This window comes from Micromesistius poutassou (genome assembly GCF_964030765.1).
Source record: "Micromesistius poutassou genome assembly, chromosome: 16".
Lineage (NCBI taxonomy): Eukaryota > Metazoa > Chordata > Actinopteri > Gadiformes > Gadidae > Micromesistius > Micromesistius poutassou.
In genome coordinates, this window is record NC_140286.1 from 9513279 (window position 1) to 9538844 (window position 25566).

General features: G+C 45.2%; 1 protein-coding gene across 1 annotated transcript; it reads left to right on the forward strand.

Annotated features, from left to right (window-relative positions):
- Window positions 1-2599: 2599 nt before the first annotated feature.
- On the forward strand, window positions 2600-24315 carry prkci (protein kinase C, iota). Its single transcript, XM_084481106.1, has 18 exons — window positions 2600-2927; window positions 8541-8662; window positions 10584-10673; window positions 13400-13450; window positions 13661-13746; window positions 13864-14001; window positions 14158-14212; window positions 16955-17010; window positions 17905-18081; window positions 19149-19246; window positions 19714-19800; window positions 19913-20048; window positions 20394-20481; window positions 20730-20855; window positions 21929-22008; window positions 22335-22424; window positions 23845-23960; window positions 24082-24315. The coding sequence occupies exons 1-18, from the start codon at window positions 2845-2847 to the stop codon at window positions 24167-24169; spliced, it is 1767 nt and encodes a 588-aa protein (XP_084337232.1). The 5' UTR covers window positions 2600-2844; the 3' UTR covers window positions 24170-24315.
- Window positions 24316-25566: the final 1251 nt, after the last annotated feature.

Sequence of the window (25566 nt, forward strand, 5' to 3'; positions counted from 1 at the left end):
ACTAACCACCACCAATGTGTAGCACCCACTGTTTGTTTTGGTTATAATACATCAATATTATTATATATAAGTATAATATCCTCATTCCGTTCATAATCTGTTAATATACGATGTAGATCTTGTAGGACTTACCCTTGGCTTAGGGGCGTCTAGGGGCGTATTGCTTCTTTGAAAGTTTTATTTTTATTTAAATGGTTCCAATCTAGAGTCCAGGGTCCCCACTAGGGGTCGGCAAAGTGTCAGACCCCTGTGAAATGGAATAGATACCCAACCAACGCCTAGAACTATTACCTATAACTAAACGTCTTGCTTCTGGCTACATTTCCTATGATATGTATCATTAAATCAATCAATACGAATATATTGTTTATCATTTGTTAATTAATATAAAATGGCAAGATAGTTCTGTTTTATTTTATGAATAGGTCCACCTGACTTGAGAATATCTTGCTATTAAATTAAATAGCAAATATTTATTTACTAAAATAGTAAATAAATATGCATTTATTCAAACTTACACATACATACAACTGTACAAATTTGATCTGGGTTTATTTTTAAACCCTTATAGCATTTTGTGTTGTATTTTCCCTTTTGGTACAACAAAATATCAACTGAAGTGAATTGAGCTGAAACTGAGTGAAACAGCTATTCTCACAGAACCTGTCACTCACTAATATATGACGGATGTCTCAAATACAACCTCTTTAATTGTACACCTATAACCAGTTGTGCTGGTTTTCTCCTATAGTTCTAAAGATCCTATATATTAGCGTTATGTTTCTTTCTGGGGGAGGGTCAATACGAGAAACCATCTGTTGTGGTTGAAGTAGTATTTCCCAGAAATACCAATTGAATGTTGTTCCTATGCTCATTTGCGAGGCACTCAGTGGGTTTGCTTGTGGTAAAGTGAGAAGCTTTGGACCAATTCAAAGTGAATTTCTATGCTCTTTTCAGAGTATTGTACAGAGAACTGTATTTCCCCTATAACGCCCCAAACTGTCTATAAAGACTATGTCCAAATGAATGGGGTCTGTTTGTCAATCTTTTGGGACAATGCTCAACAAGCCAGGAGGCGTCTGGGTGCTGGAGATGGCTGTTGCCATGGGGACTGATGCTGGTGGGACTAATGGCAAAAACAGCAGCTCTTTGGGTTCCTGCGTCCTTTCATTGGGGCTCTCCATCCCTCAACACCTGATATTCAACCCCATCGAGGTGAACCTTCTCGTTTCAAGGGGTTTCTGAAAAAAGCACATATACACAAAAATATACTAACTAAAGAAATAGATGCCAATACACAAGCATTCTCTCACACCAAACCTCCAACCCATCACCACAACTTCTACCAAGGCACATTGCATGAACAAGACTTCTCCACACAAAGTACCAAAATGTGATAGTTAACATTAAAAACAGGTGCACGTGTGCATACAGTACATACACACACACACACACACACACACACACACACACACACAAATAAGTAGGCCTCATAAATACATACATACAAACAAACATACATACATAAATACATACACATAGCCTACATACATACATACATACATACATACATACATACATACATACATAAATACATACGTCAGGCATATGTACATACATATGTATGTACGTATGTACATGTGTAGAAGGTTCATATGTACATACATATGTATGTACATACACGTGCACCTGCGTACATACATATGTATGTACATACGTACATACATATGTAAACACCTACACAACACATACATATAACACATACATAAATACATACACATAGACAAATACATACACATAGAACATACATACATATGATACATATATAGAACAACAACAATGGACTTCAACTAGAAATTAAAAGTTGTTTTAAGGTAGAAAAGTAATGTGTTCTGTTAGGACTGAAGGAGAGGAAAATAAGTAATAGATCTAATTGAATCTGGTTATTAAGTTATTCCAATCTCTGAAATGATAGGCAAGTCACCCATCTTCAGTAGGCATGAAGAAGAAAGGAAGATGAGTATAACTTGGGACCAGACATGTCTTTTGGTGTTTGTAATCCATTTTGTTATCTTTGTAACAAATATCTTCTTTGTCAATATTACTTGTGATTCTTGCCTTGTGAACCTCCTTTAAAGTTAATAAGATGAGAAACAAATAAATAAGACAATTCTCTATTCTCGACACATATAATACAGATTAATAATGAGATTTAAGAAAGGAAAGAGAATTGAGAATAAAATCAAATTGTGTCAACTGAGGTTTGAATTTACAGATTACTTACAGATTACTTACCATTACTTATCCATCAAGAGTGAACAGCATCATCGAGGTTCAAGAGATCAAAGAGGATGAGACAGTAAAAACAGACATCCCCTCTCTTCGTCTATTTGGTACGATCGGCAATGGTCTACTATAAAAAAAAGAAAGAAAATAAAGTAGCATTATTAACTCTTAATAACAACAACACAAACGTAGCTTATAAAATGTTCTAATTAAGAGCATAAATAATTAGGGATGACATTATCCCAATTCGTTTGGTATGCCATTCTTTTCACGTAAATACCAAAGTTATGCACCCCTATACAATTCCACTAATGGGTGAGTCCGTTGTTAGGCCTTTGCAGTAGGGAGTTGTTTGGCGGACCCCGCAAGTTTTTCTTTACTTTGGACATTGACTTTGTTTATATACGAAAGTATTCTTTTTTTCGATTTCTAGTAATTTGGCAGCCTACCTGATTTTTTGTCTGAGGGAACACACAAACAAACTATTTCGGGGCACGGTACACCACTACAACGCTACAGAAGGAAGGCATCCTCCTCGGTGGAACCGCGGCGGAGCTTATGATGCCGACGTTGCGGGACAGCACCATGTCCCACCCGGGCGAGAATTCACATCAAGTCCGGGTCAAAGCGTACTACAAAGGGTAAACAGTATATTGTTCTTATGTGTCGAATACAATCAAACACATGTGTGCGACCGCTGGTTTTGTGCTTAGACTTCAAGGTGTATCTGATCAGCTGGCTAACGTTAGCTAGCTAAAGGCTATCAAGCTTGCTAATGTGGGCTAACCAGATAGATAAACTTGACAAGGCAGACAGTCAGGTGAAACTATCCAGACATGCTGCCGATTCAAATAGTGCCTGATAGTTTACGTTATTTATAGCGTTTGTCAGCACGGTATTTTGGCACTTCAGGTTAACGAATGCAGCCACTTGATCGGTAATAGTTGTCCTCTTTTGAAAACCCAAAGCTCTTTGGGTGATCTGGATCCGTGTGTACATGTCATTAAACTTGGCGTTCCTCACTTACTGCTCGCTCATACCCAGGTCATGTGAGCTGTCGATACCTCCTCCTGGCTAGTTTCCTTATTACGATAGCGAACCAGTCTTTACAGGTGGCTGATAGACACTGACTGTGATTTATGATTAGCTGGTTCTTTATGTATTGGGTATAAACATGACGTTTTTGGAGGGGGAACAGGGTGATAGTGTCACCTGACCACAGTGAGTGTAATATTTACTTCCAAGACCCCGTGTGTATTTCCGTACTCGCACCTGAAGAAATCCTTCGCCAGACACGGACACTAAAGGTTCCACGACACTCCCCTTTCGTGGTTTCTACATGATAAAGGCACTGATTTAAGTTTAGCCTAGACTGGAAAAACGTGTGGTACAAGTCACCTTTTGTCAGGCCTATTGTATGCCAGGCTCACTTATGTCATTCGTTCACGAGCGTTACAATGTCCTGGTTGACAAAATGAGGCATCCAAACTATTTATGAGAGTGGTGAAAAGGAATGTGAACTATGTGGGGGTGAGATGAAGTTGTTTAATCAGTGGTTGGAGTACATGCATGTTATAGCCCCTGATGGCAGACATTATTAAACCATGTCTGTGATATTCTTTTATGTCGATTTTTGTTTTGTTTTTCGTTTCAATGTATTGATCTATTGAGATGTGTTCTCTGACAGTAAATTGATTTACCTGTACTGTAAGTTCTGCTTTCTTGGATAACAATTTTCTTTGAGATCATTTATTCCTGATGGTATAGCTATTCTAGAAATGCAGAGAAGCTATTATTTTTGCATTATGCATGCATATGCATAGCCATTTCCTATTGCCTAGTAATCATGGGTGGAAATTGGCATGCAAAACTGAACATTTCAAATCACATGGTATTTCCAGATTAGTATCTAGGATACTGTTTTTAATGTGGGGGGTATGTTAACACCCATTCAGCTGGTTCTAATTCTTTGTCAGTTCGAGCGTCAGCACCTTGAGTCTTGTGTCAGCCTGTAGCAGCCTCAGCCTGTCACTGCTGCTTCTTCAATTGTACTCTTAAAGACAAGCAGTGGACACACAGTAACGTTTCACCCAGAGCAATCTCACAGGGAAGCAAGAGTTGACGTAGTTTCCCGATGCAATGGAGGTCAATAAAAATGGAACAGACTTTAATATGGCAGTGGTATTCTGATATATGATATATGCTATATGATATCCATTTGGATTGTATACAATTTAATTCCACCAAGTCTTTTAAGTACATGGTTTCTCTTAAAAAGGGATGACTTGTACCTGCATTTTTTTTCTGGATGGTTCTGGACTCTTTCCTCTTATTGCCATTGAGATTTGGGATGTGTTTGTTTTTATTTTTATACCCTCATGGTTGCCAGAATATTTTTTAGTGGTCCATTACTTCGCTATTTGTTATTTTTGAGCAGTATTTTATTACAACAAAATACAGTGGAAAAATTATTACCATGCGCCCCCCAGGTTTTTGCGTAGGACTGTTTTCAAACTTTTCAGATTTTTTCTCATGATTACACGAAGGTTGAAATAAAATAATAATTCTACTTAGACAAACTGCTTCTGTGTCAGTCAAGCCTGAAAAGTTAGTTTTTGCCGGAAAGATGCAATGATACCTCTTCCATTCCCCTTTTATTCAAGTCTCTTGCTTTTAACCCAGTTTACTATAACAAAAACAAACTAATATATTCTGAAACTCTTCACCTTTGGTTCGGTCGCTGGGCTAACAAACAGGATCAGTCAGACTGTGGCTGCTATTCTCCAGGATTCCTGGGCCAGGCATGTTGTTTGGCAGGAAGCGAGGCTTACACTGACTCGACACCCATTTGAATAGGCAGTTCTCAGTAGCTCCGCGTTTGTTCTCCTTCCCCTTTTTTGTACGGCACTGCAGTTATTTTTATTTATTTTTTTGAGTGATGCTGTGGGTATCACTACTTTGTGCTGGCCTTTGTATACAGCAAGGGAAGCATTGGTAGTTCGGCCCGGTAGAGTATTGGTTGCTCTGAAAGCTCCATCAACCCTTCACAACCTTCAGGCGCTGAACCATTAAGCTGTGGAAAGCCTGGCGTTGATGTGCCATCTTTTAACGGTCACACAAAGGATGCTGCTGATGGCAAAAAGACCTTATCCCGTACTGCTCTGCGGCCATTACCTAGTTTACACTGAGGTGTGTGTGTGTGTGTGTGTGTGTGTGTGTGTGTGTGTGTGTGTGTGTGTGTGTGCGTGTGCGTGTGCGTGTGCGCGTGCGTGTGCGCGCACACACACGTGATTGGCGCCCACTGTGCTGGGCTGCCTCCTGGTGTGAGCGCTGCAGGAAGGATGGGTGGCTGTGGTGGGGGATGTTGCCTAGGTAACCTTGAGCATCCTCTAGTCTAGGTCAGTGCAAATGTTCAATTCATCAAGGGGTTTGCGGCTGCACTGTGGGGCATGTGTGTGGAAGGCTGGGCGGTGCTTTGGAGTGGGATAGTAGAGGGCGTCGACGTTGCGGTTCATCAGAGATGGGAAACATGTGCATCTCTTTGTTACATGTATCTATTAATATTTTTCCATACGTCTGGTCATGGATCCCTGTGTTTTATTCTGTGCAATGGTGTTGGGGGCATACCCTTGCGTGGAAGTGGTGACAGAGAGATGGATGGTCCTAGATGTGCCTCTGAGCTTGCGGAGAGGCTCCCTGACCCCTATCCCCTGCTTGGGCGCTCACCTGTGACGAATGGCCCCATGCCAGACAGAAGGGACGACGATGCAGTCTCCCACTCCCATCGCCAGGAGCCCCCATCCAGGCCCTGGTCATCCAGACCCCCCCCATCCCCCTCCCCCCAACCCGCCTACATCTCTATTTTTTTATTTGTAGCCGTTCATACTGAGGTTTGATGGTAAGACAGTGGGGTCCAGAGAGACATGGCAGGGCCCTCTGTGTGGAATGTTGCTTTCCCATGCCCCCCCCCCCCCCCCCCCCCACCCACCCGATGCCCCATTCCTTCCTCTTAGTCAGTAGTGGCATGGTGCGTTGCTGGTGTCTAACTATGAACACATTCCTCTGGCCTTAATCATCTCTAAGAAAACATGGCCCGTTCCCTGGCTCCTGTACACAGCCTCCTTCTGAGTTGAACTCAATGCCGGTGTTGACCGTGTGTCATTTTCAATACTTGAGGGCTTGGTTTATCGTAGCAGTGGTGAGAAAACAAAGGCGTTGTTCAGTAGGCTAATGGATATCGAGCCAATATCTTGTTCAGCGGAGCAGACCTCTCAACAAAATGGCAAAATTCAGCCTTAAGCGGGAAATTCCTGTTTGTAATTTGCTAGAAAATATAGTTTTTGTTGGATTTAGAAAATAAATATCCATGTTAATGTATCATGTATACATTGCAGTGGTTATGTTTTTCACGTCACTTGCAATTGACTGATCAGAATGCATACGGCCCTAGGCAGAGTCTGTCTATGTCAGCAATGCGTGTTTGTTGAGGGTACCCAGACATGGCTAAACTTTAACTACAGCCAAATAGGCTCTCTGTGTTTAACGAACGGCCCGTGCTCTGCTTGGCTCCAGTTACACAGGAGTCAATTCGGCTGCTGGAAATCAGGTGTTTTCTGTTGTCTCTCGCCTTCCCTCTCTCGCTTTTTTTTTTTTAGCTTTTTAACTTCCCTTGTCGTGCCAGGTAGCAGAGACCGAAGTAGAGCCTTTTCTGGCTTGACTGGCGAGATAAGTGGGCGGGCGTGGGAGTGTAGTCACCATACTGGCGGCTGAAATATTTCCCTTGTTTTTTTTTTATGTGGCTTTTGTTTTTTTGTTTTGTTGTTTTTCCCCTCTCCTCCCTGCGTTCCTCGTTAGTGATCATTAACGTCAACGGAACGGAGAAGGGAGTTAACGAGAGAAATGCCTCAGAGGGAGGAGGGGCCATAGGTCGTCAGACTATGTATTTACTTTTTGGTGTGCAGTTTCGCTGGGCACAGAAATATTTACTTACTGGAAGCAGAAACTCTAACGAGTTTATTACCCTGCTATACAGGAGCAGCTTTAACACCGTCGTCATTAAGACATTGACATTGTGACATTAAAGCAGTGTTGAGGAGTCCCACCTTTTTTATTATTTACCACCTTTTATTAATAACTCTTCAGACTTGTTGATAGCTCACTGTGTGTGTGTGTGTGTGTGTGTCAGTTTTTATTTTTATTGTCCTACTATAAAGAACCTGGGCTGATTGGACTTGGAGCCTCATAGGCGAGAGCTGTAAACAAAATGAGACAACCTGCCCCCCCCCCCACAGTCGGGGCCTTGGCCTCCATCTTCTCCTGGCCGCCTTCTCCTCCGGCCATGTCCTTCACGGTGTCCTCCAACCTCCCCGGCAGCCCACCGAGACATGGTCCACATCAGACCCCTGGTTGCCTGTGGGCCTTGTAAAACCTCTTACTCACACACACACACTCATAGACTCCTGTTGCGCAGTCACCTCTGTCCTTGTCAACCAGGGCTCTTAGAGTGGAGGACGTTAGTGGTGATCATGTGGGGGAGGTGGAGGCTGGTGGGTGGGGGATGTCCTCCTAGGTATGATTCACGTTGTCAGCAGCCACTGAGCAATTCTGCGAAACCCAGCACTACTGCTGCTACTACTACTACTGCTATCGGTTCAATGGTGTTTATGTGTGCGTCTCAGTTGATGGATTGTGGTTATTGTTGTGTGTATGTACTGCGGAGGTGTTGCTGGTGGGTTAAGCTGAAAGAATCCGGGGTTTGTTTCCTTTTTTATTCCCTGTATGTTTTTCTCTCACTCTCTCTCTGTCTTGGAACCAATTTTATATTGCAGTGAAGAAGGCTGAGGGCCACTGAATACAACCATGTTTGCCTGTGATTCACACACTGTTTTGGTCTCTCACTCACACTCCCTCCATCGCTCTCTGTCACGCGCTTGTTTCTTGTGTGCTCGCACGCCCACAGTTGTGCTTTGCAGATCACACGTTCTATGTGACAGACTGAAAGATGGTGTGTGAGTCACACAGGAAAGGGGAGAAAAACACGATTTTTATCTGTTGGCCATGGCTATATAACTGAAAAGCTATGTGTGTGTGTGTGTCAATTCCATTGCTCAGCCTGTTTAAGTCATTGTATGTTTGGTATTGTATGTTTCATATTACGGTATGTTCATGCTTAGTAATGAATGGTGGCTAAAATTAATAGAGAAAAAAAAAGAGTGAAAACATCTCCTAATCAAATCCATCTCCCTCCCTCACAGGGACATCATGATCACCCACTTTGAGCCGTCCATCTCCTACGAGGGTCTGTACGGCAAGGTGCGGGATATGTGCTGCATGGACAACGACCAGCTCTTCACCATGAAGTGGATAGACGAGGAAGGTCCGTCTCCCCTCCTCCTCCCCCCCCTCTCCCATCCGTCTCCCTGTTCCTTGCGTGCACGGCTCCCTCTCTGTCGACCTCTCCTTCCCGCAGCCCCATTAGGAGGAGCCCCATCCGAATCCATCTCTAGGATGGCTGTAATGACGACCTCCACACGACAGCGTGACTAGTTACAGCTAATGTCGACGCCGTCATGGCAGTGCCAAGGTTTTGCAAGATGACGGGCTTAATGATCCACCTTGTCAAATACGGAGGAGGGATTATTGAATTTTTTATTACATTTAAGTAGATGATTGTTGCCAGGGTTACTACCGTGGGTGGACGATCAGACAGGCACAGGCGTCGTGTTAACTCGCGTGGTGGAAAATGAGTCGGATCGTATCGTCGTCGTCGTGTGCCTTGCCAATTATTTTTTGATTGTGTAAAAGTGTGAAGTTGGACCCAAACCGGCCAGAGAACCATCTGCCGTTTTCATCTACGGCCGTTTCAAAGAAAACGTCCACCTGGCTCCACAGTGCAGAAGACCGTCGTTGAGTCTGCTCGGTCCGGACTGAAGACGACTACCAATACTGGGGTTCTGCACAGGAGCTGCTGGGCGCTCGCAGGGACTACAGCGCAGGGACCCCAATTATGATTTTTTTGGGCAAAAGTGAGCCGATCCCAAATCCCAAATCACACCCTTTGCTCAAATAGCCCGTCTGACCCACACTTCTCCGGTGGGCAGACACCTTTCTTTTTACGTCCACCTTGATGTCCGACCACTTTTTTTTAATGTCAGCCACAGTTCGGCTTTCGGCCCCAACCTCATTGACCGACTTGGCAACGTTTTCCCACGCCAGTTTTTTGCTTTTGGAGCTGATTCCGGAGGAAAGAGAGCCAAACAAGATCTTATTTCTGGCCTCTACCTCCGAAATCAGCACCTCTTCCACGCATTCACTAAAGTTATTTTTTCTTCCTTTCTCCATTTTCTCCTTTCTCCTAACGAGCGCACTACTGCAGGTTTATTTATACGAATTAGCATATTAAATGAGGGAGGAGACTGGGTGGAGAGACGGGCTTGTGCACGTGCGCACAATTTCACGTTAATTGGGATGTACAAAGAGAATCTGCGTGAAATCGTGCTTACGCAAGGATTGATACATCCGGATTTATTTGTGCGCAGCAGCTTTCCAGATTTTGGAGTTTTAGTCAGAAATCCACGCAAGTCTTAGTACATGAGGCCCCAGGGCTGCACCCAGCGTCTTCTTCCCACTCCACGCCACTCGCTCAGTCGAGTGGCGGTGAGAGTGTCATCGACGAGATGGAGTGGTGGGGTCACCCCACACGGGAGAAGGTCACACTGCCAGTCCTCATTAGTACCAGGCCCCGTTGCCACCGGTGACCAATACTGCAAGCCCCGTCGACGCAATTTAGTAGGGCTACACACACGACCCACGCGCACGCGTACTCTTCTGATGGCCGTGTCGGCTGACCCCCCTATTCACTCACCCTTTACCCACTTCTCAACCCTCCACCTTAGGCGAGCTACATTCCACTCATTCGCTCAACATGGGCCTGGTGCAACAGAATACCACCTGTGCATAGCACACAATATTTATGTATATATATGCATATATATAATGTTTGTTGTCCAGTTTTATTGTCCCATGTTGGTCATGGTGATTAGCCATGTAGGCCACCCAGAATACAATCGATGGTCTCTTCTTTCTCCTACAAATGACGTATAATGTAAATGAATAACCAAAAGGAATCAGCCTGTTTGATTGATTTTCTTATTTTTATTGTTTACTAGTTAAAGAGAATGCGGCTGTCCATTGTATACATGATGTTTATCGCCTTATTATTTACAGTTGAACACTCAATTGTCTGTTGCCAGCTGTCTCGGTGGTCTAAGTGGTGCTCTTGTCTGCTCTCCGGCTAGGTGACCCTTGTACTGTGTCCTCCCAGCTGGAGCTGGAGGAGGCCCTGCGTCTCTACGACCTCAACAAAGACTCAGAGCTCATCATCCACGGTGAGTGAAGCAGCTTTTATCAAGGATAACAATGCTGGCTGCTGTGTGTGTGATGAGAGCTACGGGCCATACTCACCAGGTGGCCATCTTGGTTCTGAACACCAGCCCGGTGGGAGAACTGAATGCGGAATTCAGTGCCCCCAGCCAGCTTGTGTCTTAAACCAAGATAGCCACCAGGTGGATGAGGTCCGCGAGCAAGGGAAGCATCAATTCCAGTATTGCGGTATCGCCTCGACACCAGCGTCGTTGTGCACTTGTTTTGTGGATGCACCGGACACAAACGCCTTATCAACTACTCAAAGCGAACAAAAGCACCCACTAACTCACTCTTTTGACCCGAACCCCGAATCACCATCCAGTTGTCATGTGCTCCATTATGGCGCCCAGGAGTTGAAACGGTATCCGATAGGTGTACATTAATGGTTGTTAATTGATTATGAATTGCAGCATAATAGTGTTCTACACTGAAGCAGCTCCACCGTTTCTCACAAATTGAAATATTTAAAAGTGTAATGAAATTGAACTCTTGACATGTCTTGAAAATAGCAGAAGGACAGCGTACAAAAGATTAATCAATAGTATTACTCAGATTGTGGTAAAAAGGTTCAGTTTATCAAATTAAGTGGCATCTAGCCGGCCAGACTTGGCCGACATGGATTCATAAGTATGTTTTAATTGTTTTATAATCCCATGAAATCATACAAATTGTGTGTTTTCGGTACCTTTTTGAATGAGTCCTTTTTATATGCAATTATAATTAATTTAGAAATCTATCAAGTAACTTATGGCTACTCGATGCTGTTGTAGAGGACATTGTTTTAGAAATACCTATTTGTGGGGGGGGCGGGGGTCTGCACCGCTATATTCCACTAATCCAACACACTGCACCTTTAAATCCATTGTGCAAAAAAAAGGATTATTTGAAAACGGCTACTTAAATTGATGGTGGCTGAATTGTGCAGTATTTGCACGTTACAATCTGTACTCTGTATCTGTAAGTCCCCAAAGGTAATTACCGGATACTCGCACTGGTTCTTGATAAAACGGTTTTGTGTGTATCCTTCCTTGAAATGAAACCACATCTTCAGCTAAACCCCTTGCTACGACAGTCTTTGCACAACCATGGCTGATCCCGGTGGATTTCCACAGCGCCGCAGTCTGAAAAACGCGTCATTGATTCTCGTGTCCACATGTTTTTTTTTTTGTTTTTTTTTGCCAGTGCTCCCGTTTACACACGGGGCAGCGGCATGTATCTGTTAATGCAGGCGAGCGTGTACACAACAAAAGAGACATCAAACATATGGCTTACGCTGCACTGACCTGTGAAAATACATTACTTCCGCTGTTAACGTCTGGGGTTGCTGGCCCCCTCTGGCTAGATCCCGTCTCCACCCATGCCCACTCTCCTTCATCATGCCCACCCATCCAGGGGTCTGGCCTGAATAAGTGTGTGTGTGTGTGTGTGTGTGTGTGTGTGTGTGTGTGTGTGTGTGTGTGTGTGTGTGTGTGTGTGTGTGTGTGTGTGTGTGTGTGTGTGTGTGTGTGTGTGTGTGTGTGTGTGTGTGTGTGATGAAATTTAATCAAAGCGACGGGTGAGGGGTCAAGAGTATGGTGGATGCCGAGGGGGGGTTTAGGTAGGACGTGGGTGAGGGATTCCTGTGTGGGGGTGTTGTAGAGGGAGGGGTTTGGATCCCTGCTGCAGGGGCTCACCGGGGCTGTTTGCTAACGAGATCACTTTATTAGCCTAATGCCTCACACCGGCTGTTAGACCCCGCCCCCTCAGAGAACACACATACACACGCGCGGCTGCACACACAAACTACCGACCAAACCAACCATCTCTGCCTCTTTGAGACCCCCTCGATCTCGCCGTCTGTCACTGATTCATTATAGAACAGAAATGCCTGGGGCCGATCTCTCTCCATTGTCAGCAGGTGTTAATAAATGCAGTAATGAAGTGTAGGTGTCAAATATAACACCACACAAACAACCGCAAGACTTCTATTCTTAAAGCTTTCTGTCTAATATCAGATAGATAATAGTCACTGTGGCTTGAATCTTTAATCTCTCGCATTGTAAAAAAAAAAAATTCTTCCCTGCAATAACACAATTACACACCAGGTTGAGAGAAAGGCAATTTGTTGAAAAACAATACAATTATATATGTGATTTTAATTGCATGCCTATCAGGAATGCACAAATAAATTGATTTCACTATTATAATAAGGATGAAATGCCCAGGATATCTACCATCAATGTTCATCAATGTTATATCATCAACCTATCATCAACGTTATATTACAGACCATAAAGCAAAAATAGTAAATGGCACATGCTACAGTATATAATGAATGATGTGGTTGTATCTGCATTAGAGCTATAGTGGACTTAACATTTGAGGTCTCATTTTGATCCTATTCCATTCTGGTTACAAAGGATGTGCATTCATGCCAAGCAGTCTCGGTTGATTAATACCGGTACTAGTCCAGTCAGGACAGGCCGATTTTTATCCATATTGTAGATGCTCTCCCCCCTCGGCAGTGTTCTGATTTCCGTCGTTGCTCCATCTTTCTCCACACAAATGTATCAATGCTCTCTCGCCCTTTCCACACCAGAGTTTGTAATGCTCTCTCTCTCCCCTCTCCACCAGTGTTTGTCATGCTCTCTCTCTCTCCCTCTCCACCAGTGTTACTAATGCTCTCCCTCTCTCGCTCCCTCTCCACCAGTGTTTCCATGTATACCAGAGAAACCAGGCATGCCTTGTCCCGGGGAAGACAGTGAGTCATGGTTTTTGTTATTCCAGTATCACCTCACTTTGATTTGATATTGAGCCTTGAGGAGCCTTGCCTGCTTCTATTGAAGTGGTGGTTTCTTGTACAAAGTAATGTTTTTAAATACATTATCCACCATTGGAAACCCAAACACGCACAGACACACAGTGATGAAATCGGCTCTCATGCGTTAATTTGCTCTCCACGCGACTCTAGAGTCTATATACCGACGGGGCGCTCGGCGCTGGAGGAAGCTCTACTACGCCAGCGGCCATGCCTTCCAGGCCAAGCGCTTCAACAGGGTGAGAAACGCACACGCGTCACAGTTTGCTCCCGTAATGCATTTGCGGTTATTGTTTTCGATCGATGACGAACAGCACTGTGACTGACGCTCTCCTCTCCTCTCCCGGGCCGGATAGAGGGCCCACTGCGCAATCTGTACAGATCGGATCTGGGGCCTGGGACGCCAGGGCTACAAATGTATCAACTGCAAACTGCTCGTCCACAAGAAGTGCCACAAACTGGTCACCGTGGAGTGTGGGAGACAGGTGATCCAGGTGAGGGCTCTGTGTGTGTGTGTGTGTGTGTGTGTGTGTGTGTGTGTGTGTGTGTGTGTGTGTGTGTGTGTGTGTGTGTGTGTGTGTGTGCGCAAATATCATGTTGGCTTGTGAAACGTGTGGTTTTGATGAAGGTAACTGTCCGTTGTCTTCCAGGAACCCATCATGTCTGGCTCAGACCCGTCTCCATTAGACCATCCAGAACAACCAGGTAACACACTCACTCAATCACTCACTCACAGAGACACCACGACTATCCCACTAGGACATCTTCCTGGCGGCCGGCAGGCATTGGCTGCTGAGCAGCTGCATCATGTGGGTGTGATGGACCGATGGGGTGGGGGTCCTGGGTACCAAACAGACTTAAGTCCCGTCAGGTGGTTGTGAAGCTGGACCTGCTGTAGGGCTTAAGCGCCCTGCTGCTATTCTTAGCGAGGTATTATTCTTGACTCCACGGCGATAGAAACAACCTGGCAGTACATGCTAGGGTTTGTTTTGGTAAAATGCCACCATAAGAAATATGTGGGTTCAACGTCTCAAAAAGTTGTCACTTTGCCCATGAATGGTGTGGTAATCGGTGGACAACAAAGACGCTGTATCCGTCCAAAGCCTGGCCAACACATCCACTCTCCATAAAGTCCCATGGCCATGAGCCACGGGACTTTATGAAAAAAAAAAAAAGAGTTAAACTTGACCGTTGCCATACATTCCCCATGGGATGACTCCTCGCTGACCAACCAAACACACAACGTCTATTAAAAACAATTCCGGTATTTAGCACATTGAGCTCCCTTTCTTGGTTGTCTAGGACGAAATAGAGTGGTTGACACAGAAATTTTGACTATTGGTCCTGTCTCACGTATTTGGCTCTTTGGAATCGCCCCTGCCTGCTTCAGAATGGCTGGCTACGGGCATTCACAAACCTGTCCTTAAAAAAACCCTAAAAGTTATTTTTCAGAAATGTGCAACTCACCAAGTGGTAAGTGGTGTTCGTTGATGTTCCAAAAAAATCAAGTATCGTAGCGAAATACATTTTCTGTCGTGTTTTATTTGGCATTTTGTAAATCCCATTGAAACGGAAGGGGTTGTAGTCTTTTCGCTCGGTTCTCCGTCTCAACAGTAGGGCTAAAACAGAGCAAAAAGACTACAACCAAACGTAAACAGCCCCCCTTTCCGGTTCCGGTCCGGTTTCCGTTTCTCTCAGTGCATTTACATGACACTCAAGAAAGTCGACTTATTGACTTAGTCCAACTATGATTGGATTACTAACATGCATGTATACACCTTAGTCGAGCTATACTCAAATCGAATTGGGTTACTCATAGTCGAATTAAGACCCCTAGATAATGCGATTCATAGTCGAGCTAAGTGTGCATGTACGGAGTCGAATTGGATTATGTGTTGAATTGTGTTCTCATTGCGCCGCGGCCGAACTGACAGGGGTATTCTCTGATATTATGAATCTTACAGACTGCGTCGGGTTCTCTGACTCTCTGGTACTTCCACAACAATAGGCGATTTATTTAAAAAGCTGGCGCAGAAGATGGGGGAAGCCGGTGTCGTGCCAATGTCGTTACCCCCTATAAGGAGTGTATCATCATCAACATGCAATCAGTACACACTAGGCTTCGATTTAACCCAAGGCTGAATTAAAAGTATGTTTTTCTAAATGTTTCTCATCAACGAGGTTGTAAAATAACTACAATCTTTATTCATTCATTGCGCCGCGGCCGAACTGACAGGGGTATTCTCTGATATTATGAATCTTACAGACTGCGTCGGGTTCTCAGACTCTGGTGCTTCCATAACAAGTAAAGACTCCTAGTCAGGTTTATCTCGCCCATGGGGAAAAGGAATTGGGGGAAATTAACTTTGGCTTTGACTCTCTGAAGTCCAGATTGAAACGCCAGGAGACAGGTCAACCGGTGGCTCTATTACCACTAGTTGAAATGGACACAGCGCCACCTATCGTACCGGGGCATGACACGCTTCGGTCAATGAATCGATTTACTCACTGCCATGTATACGCAGACAATTGCAGTTGTCGAATTGAGGAGCATAGTGGAGCTATGGCCTCGAATTAAGCTGTGCATGTAAACGTACTGAATGGGATTAACAAAATGGCAAATAATACACGACAGAAACTGTATTTCACTACGATAGTTGATTTGGAACATCAACGAACACCACTTACCACTCGGTGAGTTGCACATTTCTGAAAACAAATGTTTAGGTTTGTTTTAAGAACAGGTTTGTGAATGCCCGTAGCCAGCCATTCTGAAGCAGGCAGGGGCGATTCCAAATGAGCCAAATACCCGAGACAGGACCAATAGTCAAAATTTCGGTGTCAACCACTCTTATTATCCTTGATTATCCTAGACAACCCAGAAAGCAGGCTCAATGTGCTAAATAAGTGAATAAACCTCTGTATTGAGAATTCATCAATAAATATAATTGCATCTGTACTGCCAGACAGCAAACTATCACAAGAACAGTGAATGGTCCTGAACTATATCAAAACATTGATTACGTCCTGACTCTGCAACTGATGCTTTATGGCATTGGGAAGCATTGACATCAATGCCTCCCGGCCCACTGCGAGCACCAGGGGTGTACCATCCTAGATGTTGTAGCTACAGTTCAGTGTATGAATTGGTTGTTGTTTTCCTCTTTTATTTTAAGCGTTATTCATGCATCATTCATTTATTAGAAAGTAAATGTAGTTTCTCTGACACTCGGGGCGTAGAGAGAGCTGTGTGAGAGGGGCTTCTGTTACTGAGATACAGAGGAATCTCTCAGAGGCTGGTGAAATAATATGGTGTGTGACAATCTCTCACTTATTTTTTTTTTTCTGTCTCCTGGCGGTTCTTTCCACCTTCTCCCTCTCACTCCTTCTGTATCGTCTGTCACCCTGTCTGCCACATCCCCCCCCCACCCACCCTACCTCTCCCAGGTCCTCAAAATAAAGACTCCCGAGAGAGCCCAACCTACGAGGGAGAAGAGAAGGAGGTGAGAAAGAATCACTCTCTGCTGCTGCGTGTGTGTGTGTGTGTGTGTGTGTGTGTGTGTGTGTGTGTGTGTGTGTGTGTGTGTGTGTGTGTGTGTGTGTGTGTGTGTGTGTGTGTGTGTGTGTGTGTGTGTGTGTGTGTGTGTGTGTGTGTGCGTGCGCACGCCCACCTCACACAGACTGTGTGACCGCCGCGTGCAGCCGTGCATGCTCCATGAGGTGCACACAGAGCCACTCACGCGCACCAGTGTGATCCAGGGTAGTGTGCCGACGCAGGCATCCCTCGGCATTGATTTCCGTTCCCGGAGCTAATAAAATAACCTTTTATCACAGCTCTTAACACCGGGGGCTGATGAACCGCCGGGGTAGGGGGCGGGGAGCGGCCGCCTATGGTCCACTCAGATGAAAAAGGGTTTGAGTCGGACGGAGGGATACACTTGGATAAAGAGCTCACCCAGGAGGGCTTTTCTGGGAGACTTTGCAATGGCTCAGGGGATGAGTTTGAATTGAAGAGTGCTTGTGTTTGTGTGGGGATCGGTCGAGGGGTTTGGGGGGAGGGGGCGGTACTGACGTATAGATGGGAGGGCATTGGTTCAGTTCAGAACGGGTAACAACACATTGGTAGGGGGTTGAGACAGATTTTAACCGGGTGCTCACTCTCATGTGACGGCTGTCATTAAACTTCCCAGTGGATGAGGTTGTACTGTGACTTCAGAGCAGGGATCGCGTCCCCGACCAGCATGAATCCCTCGTCATCCAAAGCATGAAAGCACATTGTCTGCATGCGTCTTCAACTTCAATCTTCAAACTATATAGCTTTACTCGATAGCTTTACTATCGATCCATCCATCCATCCATCAATCAATCAATCCATTCACGGCCACCGCTTTGCCCAGGCACGGAGCAGTCGAGAGACGGGGAAGTCGGCGTCCAGCCTGGGCCTGCCGGACTTCGACCTGCTGCGGGTGATCGGGCGCGGCAGCTACGCCAAGGTGCTGCTGGTGCGGCTCAAGAAGACGGAGCGCATCTATGCCATGAAGGTGGTGAAGAAGGAGCTGGTCAACGACGACGAGGTGGGCCGCCCGTGCACCTGTACATACGCCGAGTTCTCTGTTGGGCAATAATCTGTCAGGGAAATAATGGTTTAGAATTGACGCGTCGATTTGAACCAGCAAAGAATATACAGTGCCGAGTGTCGAGCTCCCCACTGCCTAACCACTTAGATCCTCCACATAGTGGGGGCCATTTATGTTGGCCCAATGCCATTAATCTGTCAAATAATCACCATGTCAATTATGTTTCCGGTAATCTTTAATGACTGCGTGTAATGCATGATTTATAACGTCTTTATTCATTTATTCAGACTTTGTGGATGGAGGGGTGCCCTTGTTTGATGTTACACATCACACAAGTTTAGGGTGAAGGTTGGTGCAACGGCAAAGCCATCGCTCTGCAGTCAACTCCATCCATAATGGGTGCAATTAGCCTGCCTAATTGGAACAGATATTGGCTTTGTCTCGCGTGATGAAATGTGCGTCTCTCCTATCTCGTCGGGGGCCAGAGTGATGGCACTCGGCGACGGATCTCGTTAGCCTCGTCACTCGATAGAGGCGCATGTGGAAGGCTTGGATAACCGTCACGTCATCAAACATCGATCTCTGGTGCGGGCGCGCGTAGCGGCGTGGCGTGGCCGTCGGCGATGGCGGTAGTTAGCCTTGATTAGACACACTTAACGTGATTGACGAATTGACACGCGCACACCGATCAATGGCCCAAGTGTTTCTCTGTCCCCATCCTGTCAGCGGGCACACGCAGCGGCCCCCGTCCAGACAAACGATCATCCGCCCGTCGATAATGTAGCCCCCATCCCCCCGGGCAACGCCATCACCAATCAGCTGCCCCGGCTCCAGCCTCCTGGGCCTCTAACTGTGCTTCGATCCCACAAAGTGCTTTAACACGTTCAATGTTATTATCGCAGAATTCTTGAGATTGTGTGTGTGTGTGTGTGTGTGTGTGTGTGTGTGTGTGTGTGTGTGTGTGTGTGTGTGTGTGTGTGTGTGTGTGTGTGTGTGTGTGTGTGTGTGTGTGTGTGTGTGTGTGTGTGTGTGTGTGTGTGTGTGTGTGTGTGTCTCACCCCCAGGACATTGACTGGGTCCAAACGGAAAAGCATGTTTTTGAACAGGCGTCCAATCACCCCTTCTTGGTGGGCCTCCATTCTTGCTTCCAGACAGAGAGCAGGTCAGAACTTGCCCCCCCTACCCCCTTCCTTCTATAGCTCTGACACATCTTAAAGGACCCCTAATCTAATGTACCACCAGGTGTGATGTTGATTAGCCTGTGCAAGCTATTTCACAATCGGCCCTCTAGTGAAATCACACATGGTCTATTCATATGTAATCAACGTCCCAACTGGTGGTCAAATATTGGACAGTTTAAAAGGGGTTTGCTTTGGTGTCATTCCTATAACAAGACCTGGAGTTGATTTGTGTTGGCAACCAGAAGCATTATTATTGTGAAAGTGTGTTGTAAAATACAGTGAAGGGGTTTTGTTATCAAGCTTTTTGATGCATTAAGGTTCTGAACCGTATTTTGACACCCTGCTTGTATAGAAGCATTTAACACACGGATTGCTGATCAATCATTCAAATGAGGAACGGAGAAAAAAAAACATGAAATCCCAAACATGTTCCAACGTCTCCCAACAGACTCTTCTTTGTCATCGAATACGTGAACGGCGGCGACCTCATGTTCCACATGCAGAGGCAAAGGAAGCTTCCAGAAGAGCACGCCAGGTGGGGCCTGTCTCAATATCCTGATTAATATATCTCATATACCTGGAATGGTCTCACCCCGTCTGCTTGTTTTGCCCCTGAGCCACATTCAATAACAAATACCCTGCGTCAGATTCTACTCAGCGGAGATCAGCCTGGCGCTCAACTACCTCCACGAGCGAGGCATCATCTACCGGGACCTGAAGCTGGACAACGTGCTGCTGGAGTCCGAGGGACACATCAAGCTCACGGACTACGGCATGTGCAAGGTGCAGTATGCCCGCTTATACACACATACACATACACACACACATACACACATACACACACATATACACACACACACACACACACACACACACATACACATACACATACACACACACACACACACACACGTAAAAATATAACCATGCACCCATCAACTCAATTAAACTCCAGGGATTTTAATTCCCCACACGCAGGTGAATTGCGGTGGTTGCATTTTATTTATAGATTTGTTGTGTTTTTTGGATTTGTTGTACATTTGGAGTGAATAGTGATCCTGTGAATAGTGAATAGTGATCCTGTGGATAGTGAATAGTGACCCTAATCCTGATTTGCTTGTGTAACAGGAGGGCTTGAGACCAGGAGACACGACCAGCACTTTCTGTGGCACCCCTAATTACATCGCCCCCGAAATCCTGAGAGGAGAGGACTATGGTGAGAGGACACGTGTTGGCCCACTGTGCACAGTAGGCTAAATTAATTATACCTGAGAGGGAGTGATTCTGATGTCTGACAAAAATCTCTAGGACATGAGGTACTGTCTGCGGGTTGAAAACATTGTAAATTATTGAGGATTCAAACTGCCATGTACGCGTGTCTCTCTCTGGACACCCTTCATCACACACATGCATTCAGATGCATACATGCCCCTTCACACCTCCATGTGGCTGTGTGCGCCTCAGGCTTCAGCGTGGACTGGTGGGCTCTGGGAGTACTGATGTTCGAGATGATGGCCGGGAGGTCACCCTTCGACATCGTGGGGAGCTCGGACAACCCCGACCAGAACACAGAAGACTACCTCTTCCAAGGTAGCCAAGCCTGTCTCTCAACCTTTTTCTACACAAAACGTTGTTTTACATTTTCCAGATTCATAGAATCTGTTTGCTTTAAGGCTCTGTTGTGTTATTATGCTTTCATTATCCTAGATGTTGTACACTTATAATAATATTTTATACTTTAATATCATAGTATAACAGTAACAACAAGGTTTGTGAGAGCCACCTCTGGTCTTAACTCAAATACTATTAATCTTACTACTACCAGTGTTTGGAATAACGCAGTTTAAAAGAACGGCGTTAGGTGACGCCTTTATTTTTTCAGTAACGGGGTAATCTAACTAATTACTGTTTCCGTCGTTACGAGTTATCATTACTGACCGTTAAATGTGGTGCGTTACTATGAATTGAATAAACTGCGTAATCCGAACGCACCCCTGGCTCCACACACATACTGCTAGTGAGGAGACCGGGTGGGTTAACAACGAGATAAGCGATTATGATTGGCTAAGGCAGAGTCATGTTTCATGGTAACCAATCGGAGCCAGTGTTTTTACACACAAGCCAGGCCACGCATACCACACACACACCAAACAGATTCGAAGAAGCAGCAGAGATGGCGAGTCCGGAGCAATCCGATGAAAAGTTGGCATTTTCAATGTGGAGATATAAGCACTACTTCAAATTCATTGAGGTCAAAGGCAAGAATGTGCATGTAAAGTGTACATTATGTCCGGGAGGGAAGACTTTGTCGACATCCGTTGGAAGCAACTCTAATTTAATGAAGCATCTCACAACGAGTACAAGTACATGTCTGGTCTACTCATTTCAACTGACTTGTGAAAACTGCTCTGAAAAATCCAAATTCTTTGGCATATAGCAACTTTTTTTTGTTACAGTAACGCAAATAGTTACTTTCTGGTAACTAGTTACTTTTATTATAAGGTAATTAAGTTACTAACTCAGTTACTTTTTGGAACAAGTAGTGAGTAACTATAACTAATTACTTTTTTTAAGTAACGTTCCCACTACACCACACATGGTGGTTTAATCTATTGTACTGTATTGATGTGCCCCTGTGTCCTTTGGTCTTTTCCACTCTGCAGTAATATTGGAAAAACAGATCAGGATCCCCCGGTCGTTGTCCGTGAAGGCCGCCAGCGTCCTCAAGGGATTCCTCAACAAGGTAAGGACCGGGCGCCTCCAGCCCTGCACTGACCGTCAACCTGCTGCTTTCATGGCCACGATTGCTGCCAGTCGGTTGTTATGGTTGTTAGGGTTAGGCATGCCATGCTGTTGTTGACATGGCAACGGTTGCTCCCCGTCGGTGGATGTCGCCATGGCCACTGTTGCTACCGGTCTGTTTTCTGTCAAACACTTTTAGTTTCAATCATCATCCTCCTCTTCCATCTACTTACCCTCCACCACCCCCCCCTCTCCAACCCACCCCATTTCCACACCACCTCCTTTGCCTCCTCGTCCTACTCATCTCTCCATCTGGTTCTCTCTCAGGATCCCAAGGAGCGTCTGGGCTGCCACCCGCAGACAGGCTTTGCTGACATCATGGGCCATCCTTTCTTCCGGAACGTCGACTGGGAACTTGTGAGTCATCTGCACTTCTGGTCCCATCTCTCTGTCTCTGTGTCTGTGTCTCGGTCTCTCTGTCTCTATCTTTTTGTTTCGCCACGTTTATTATTTTTTTACGATGCGTTGATGAGCCGGGCGCGCTCAAGGACGTAAAGCGTTCCCATGGCCGATAATGATGTCACGGCACGTTATCGGCCCGACTGGGTCAAAGCCAATCCATGTATTGATCCCTGAGAGGAGGGGAAGCGGGTCAGACTGGCCGCTAGACAGGCCAGGGTCAGATGTAAGTGCACCAGGTCAACCTCACTGTCTCAAACATCTCAGCTGAAGCACCACCACCCCCCCACCCCCCACCCTCCTCACCCCCCCCCACCACCCCCCACCTCCTCCCGGGTACCACACCCAGACCAGAGGTCAACTAAGAGGGAGGACACAGAACAGAAGTTCCTGACGTAAACCAGACCAAAGGGGAGAACACGGAGGAATGGACGGTGTTAGGGGGGGTGGGGGAGGTTGCACACACACACACACACACACACACACACACACACACACACACACACACACACACACACACACACACACACACACACACACACACACACACACACACACACACACACACACACTCAAACTCACACACACGATGAGAAGAAACGTAAAAATGTTGAAAAGGCATCATTGTGTCATATCACAGACGGAGGGATAAGGGCAGGCAATAGATTATAAAAAATGTTTTATTGTAGCCCATGATCAAGCTGAGATCTTTGGACTTTTAGACCCAGACAGCGAAGGAGAGCCAGACAGATGGATAGATAGAGCCTGGCAGGACGTCCCACAGAGGGATCATCATGACCTTTCACTGTTGGGCCTGGGCTGCCCTAGACCCATCAGTCGCTCAGACTGTCTGGAGGCATCGGATTACACCTCTTCCTTCGCTCCCTGCATTCTGCCCTGAAAGCTGTCCCTGCACTACCCCTGTCTGCCTTCAGGGGGAGCCCCTGCTGGTTCACACACACACACACTGCTGCTCTGCGTATCACCAGTCACTATCAGAGTAGCACAGACTTTAGCCAGAAGTAGGTCAATGGGAGTTTAGTCTACGTTTTGCATTTTGTCTTCTAATGGATACAACTTTTAGAGCACTTTACACTGAATCATTTTTTGTTTTGAGTTTTTTGTTTTTTGTTTTGAGTTATGAGTTTTTTTCGACAAAAAATGTACACTTTAGTCATTGCATTCAGGAAGGCCAGTACATAAATATAGGTTGGAAGAGATAATGTCAAATTAATAATGGCAATTTACATAAAATCACAGATGCGCAATTCATATCTCAAGCAAGTGAGCATTGGGTCTTTTCTTTAGTCTTATGTGCATTTGAGTAATGCGTCTGTGCTTTGTGTTCATGCTAGCCACCTGGGTGTGTGTGTTTCAGATGGAACAGAAGCAAGTGCTCCCTCCGTTCAAGCCCAACATCTCGGGAGAGTTTGGCCTGGACAACTTTGACGCCCAGTTCACCAACGAGCCCATCCAACTCACCCCTGACGATGAGTACGTCCTGTTTCATCGACATCAGACTAGAATTGTCTTTCAGCGATTTTGTGAGGAATCTCTTGTTAACCAATGCTCTTCCTTCCCCTTCGCTAATCCTTCATTTTGATTGGTTCCTCAGCGACGTTGTCGAGAAGATCGACCAGTCAGAGTTCGAAGGATTCGAGTACATCAACCCACTCCTGATGTCCGCCGAGGAATGTGTGTGAAGGGACCCTGTTTGCTCCTGCTTACACACACACACACACACACACACACACACACACACACACACACACACACACACACACACACACACACACACACACACACACACACACACACACACACACACACACACACACACACACACACACACACACACACACACACTCGCAAACACACACACACACACACTCGCAAACACACACTTACACCGACGCAACCCCAGCCACCTGTTTGAGGGGCCACGCGTGGGCCCTGAAAGAACGCTTCCTTGCCAAAACCATTTTCACGCTCTGCCATTTATAACCACTAGCCCTTAAGTCTAACCTCTCTCGTTTCTTTAATTATTTTTGTATCATGTAAAGCAGCACTGTTACCATTTCTGCTCATGGAGGGGCCTTCTTTGTCTTGTGGCTGTTGAGGCTGCAAGGTGTTTCCAAGGTTACTGGATTTGGATGGTGAGGAGGAAAGAGTCAGACCGTTGGACATTAACTGTTCTCCCGCTTTCTCTTTCTCCCCCCTCGTTTTGACAGTTTGTTTTCAACACTCATTTTATTTGTGTGTGTGTATGTATATATATATATATATATATATATATATATATATAAATACCATTCAGGATGTACGTTAGACAGTCCTTTTTAAGAAAAAATTCAAAACAAGTCTGAGTCCATGTGCATTTTTGTGACTACATGGATGAAAGGCGGAAAAAAATGACTCGTTTTTATTTTATTTTTTTAACAACCAATGGGTAACTATCTATACATGTTGTGCCAGCCTGGTTATCGGATCTAAAAGAAAGGTTTGGCTTCCCCTTTATCAGCATGGTGACGGACGAGAGGAGGTGTGAACGGACATAAATAATGAGCAGAAAAATTACAAACTGTGAATGAAGGAGTAAACGACAGTGACCACCAGAGCAATGGAAGGGTCATCTATACTGGCACACTTAGCAGCTAAATTTAGCAATGCTGGGATCTACACAATTTACGGTTACGCCCGACTACAAACATGTTTCTGAGTAAGCGGTTTTGCCAGTTTGTTTTAGCAGGTACATTATCTATAACCTGTATAAATAGGAAAATGTGCTGTATTGAGAGAAATGTTATATATATATATATATATATATATATAAAGAATTATGTTTTGCTTCTTTTTTTTATTCCATGTCTTAATTCTGTTCCATTTGTACCATTTATATTCTTCCCCCTCCGGTAACCATTCCATGTGTCTTTTAATGTAAATCGAAACACTACATGACTGCTGAAATCAAAGCTCAGCATGACGTCTGAGGCACCAAACGCTTTCACTTCACATCTATTGCTTGGGAGTCTGCAGTCGTCGGAGATCTCCACCACCCCCCTCAAACAGCCTTGGGAAAAAAAAAAAAAAAACCTGTCAT

What these genes read in the sequence shown, in the direction of transcription:
- prkci (XM_084481106.1), top strand. Translation starts at nt 2,845, where the DNA reads ATGATGCCGACGTTGCGGGACAGCACCATGTCCCACCCGGGCGAGAAT. An exon ending in AGGCCAAGCGCTTCAACAGG is followed by an intron (nt 13,747 to 13,863) that starts GTGAGAAACGCA and finishes CGGGCCGGATAG; the next exon opens with AGGGCCCACTGCGCAATCTG. An exon ending in CTTCCAGAAGAGCACGCCAG is followed by an intron (nt 19,801 to 19,912) that starts GTGGGGCCTGTC and finishes ACCCTGCGTCAG; the next exon opens with ATTCTACTCAGCGGAGATCA.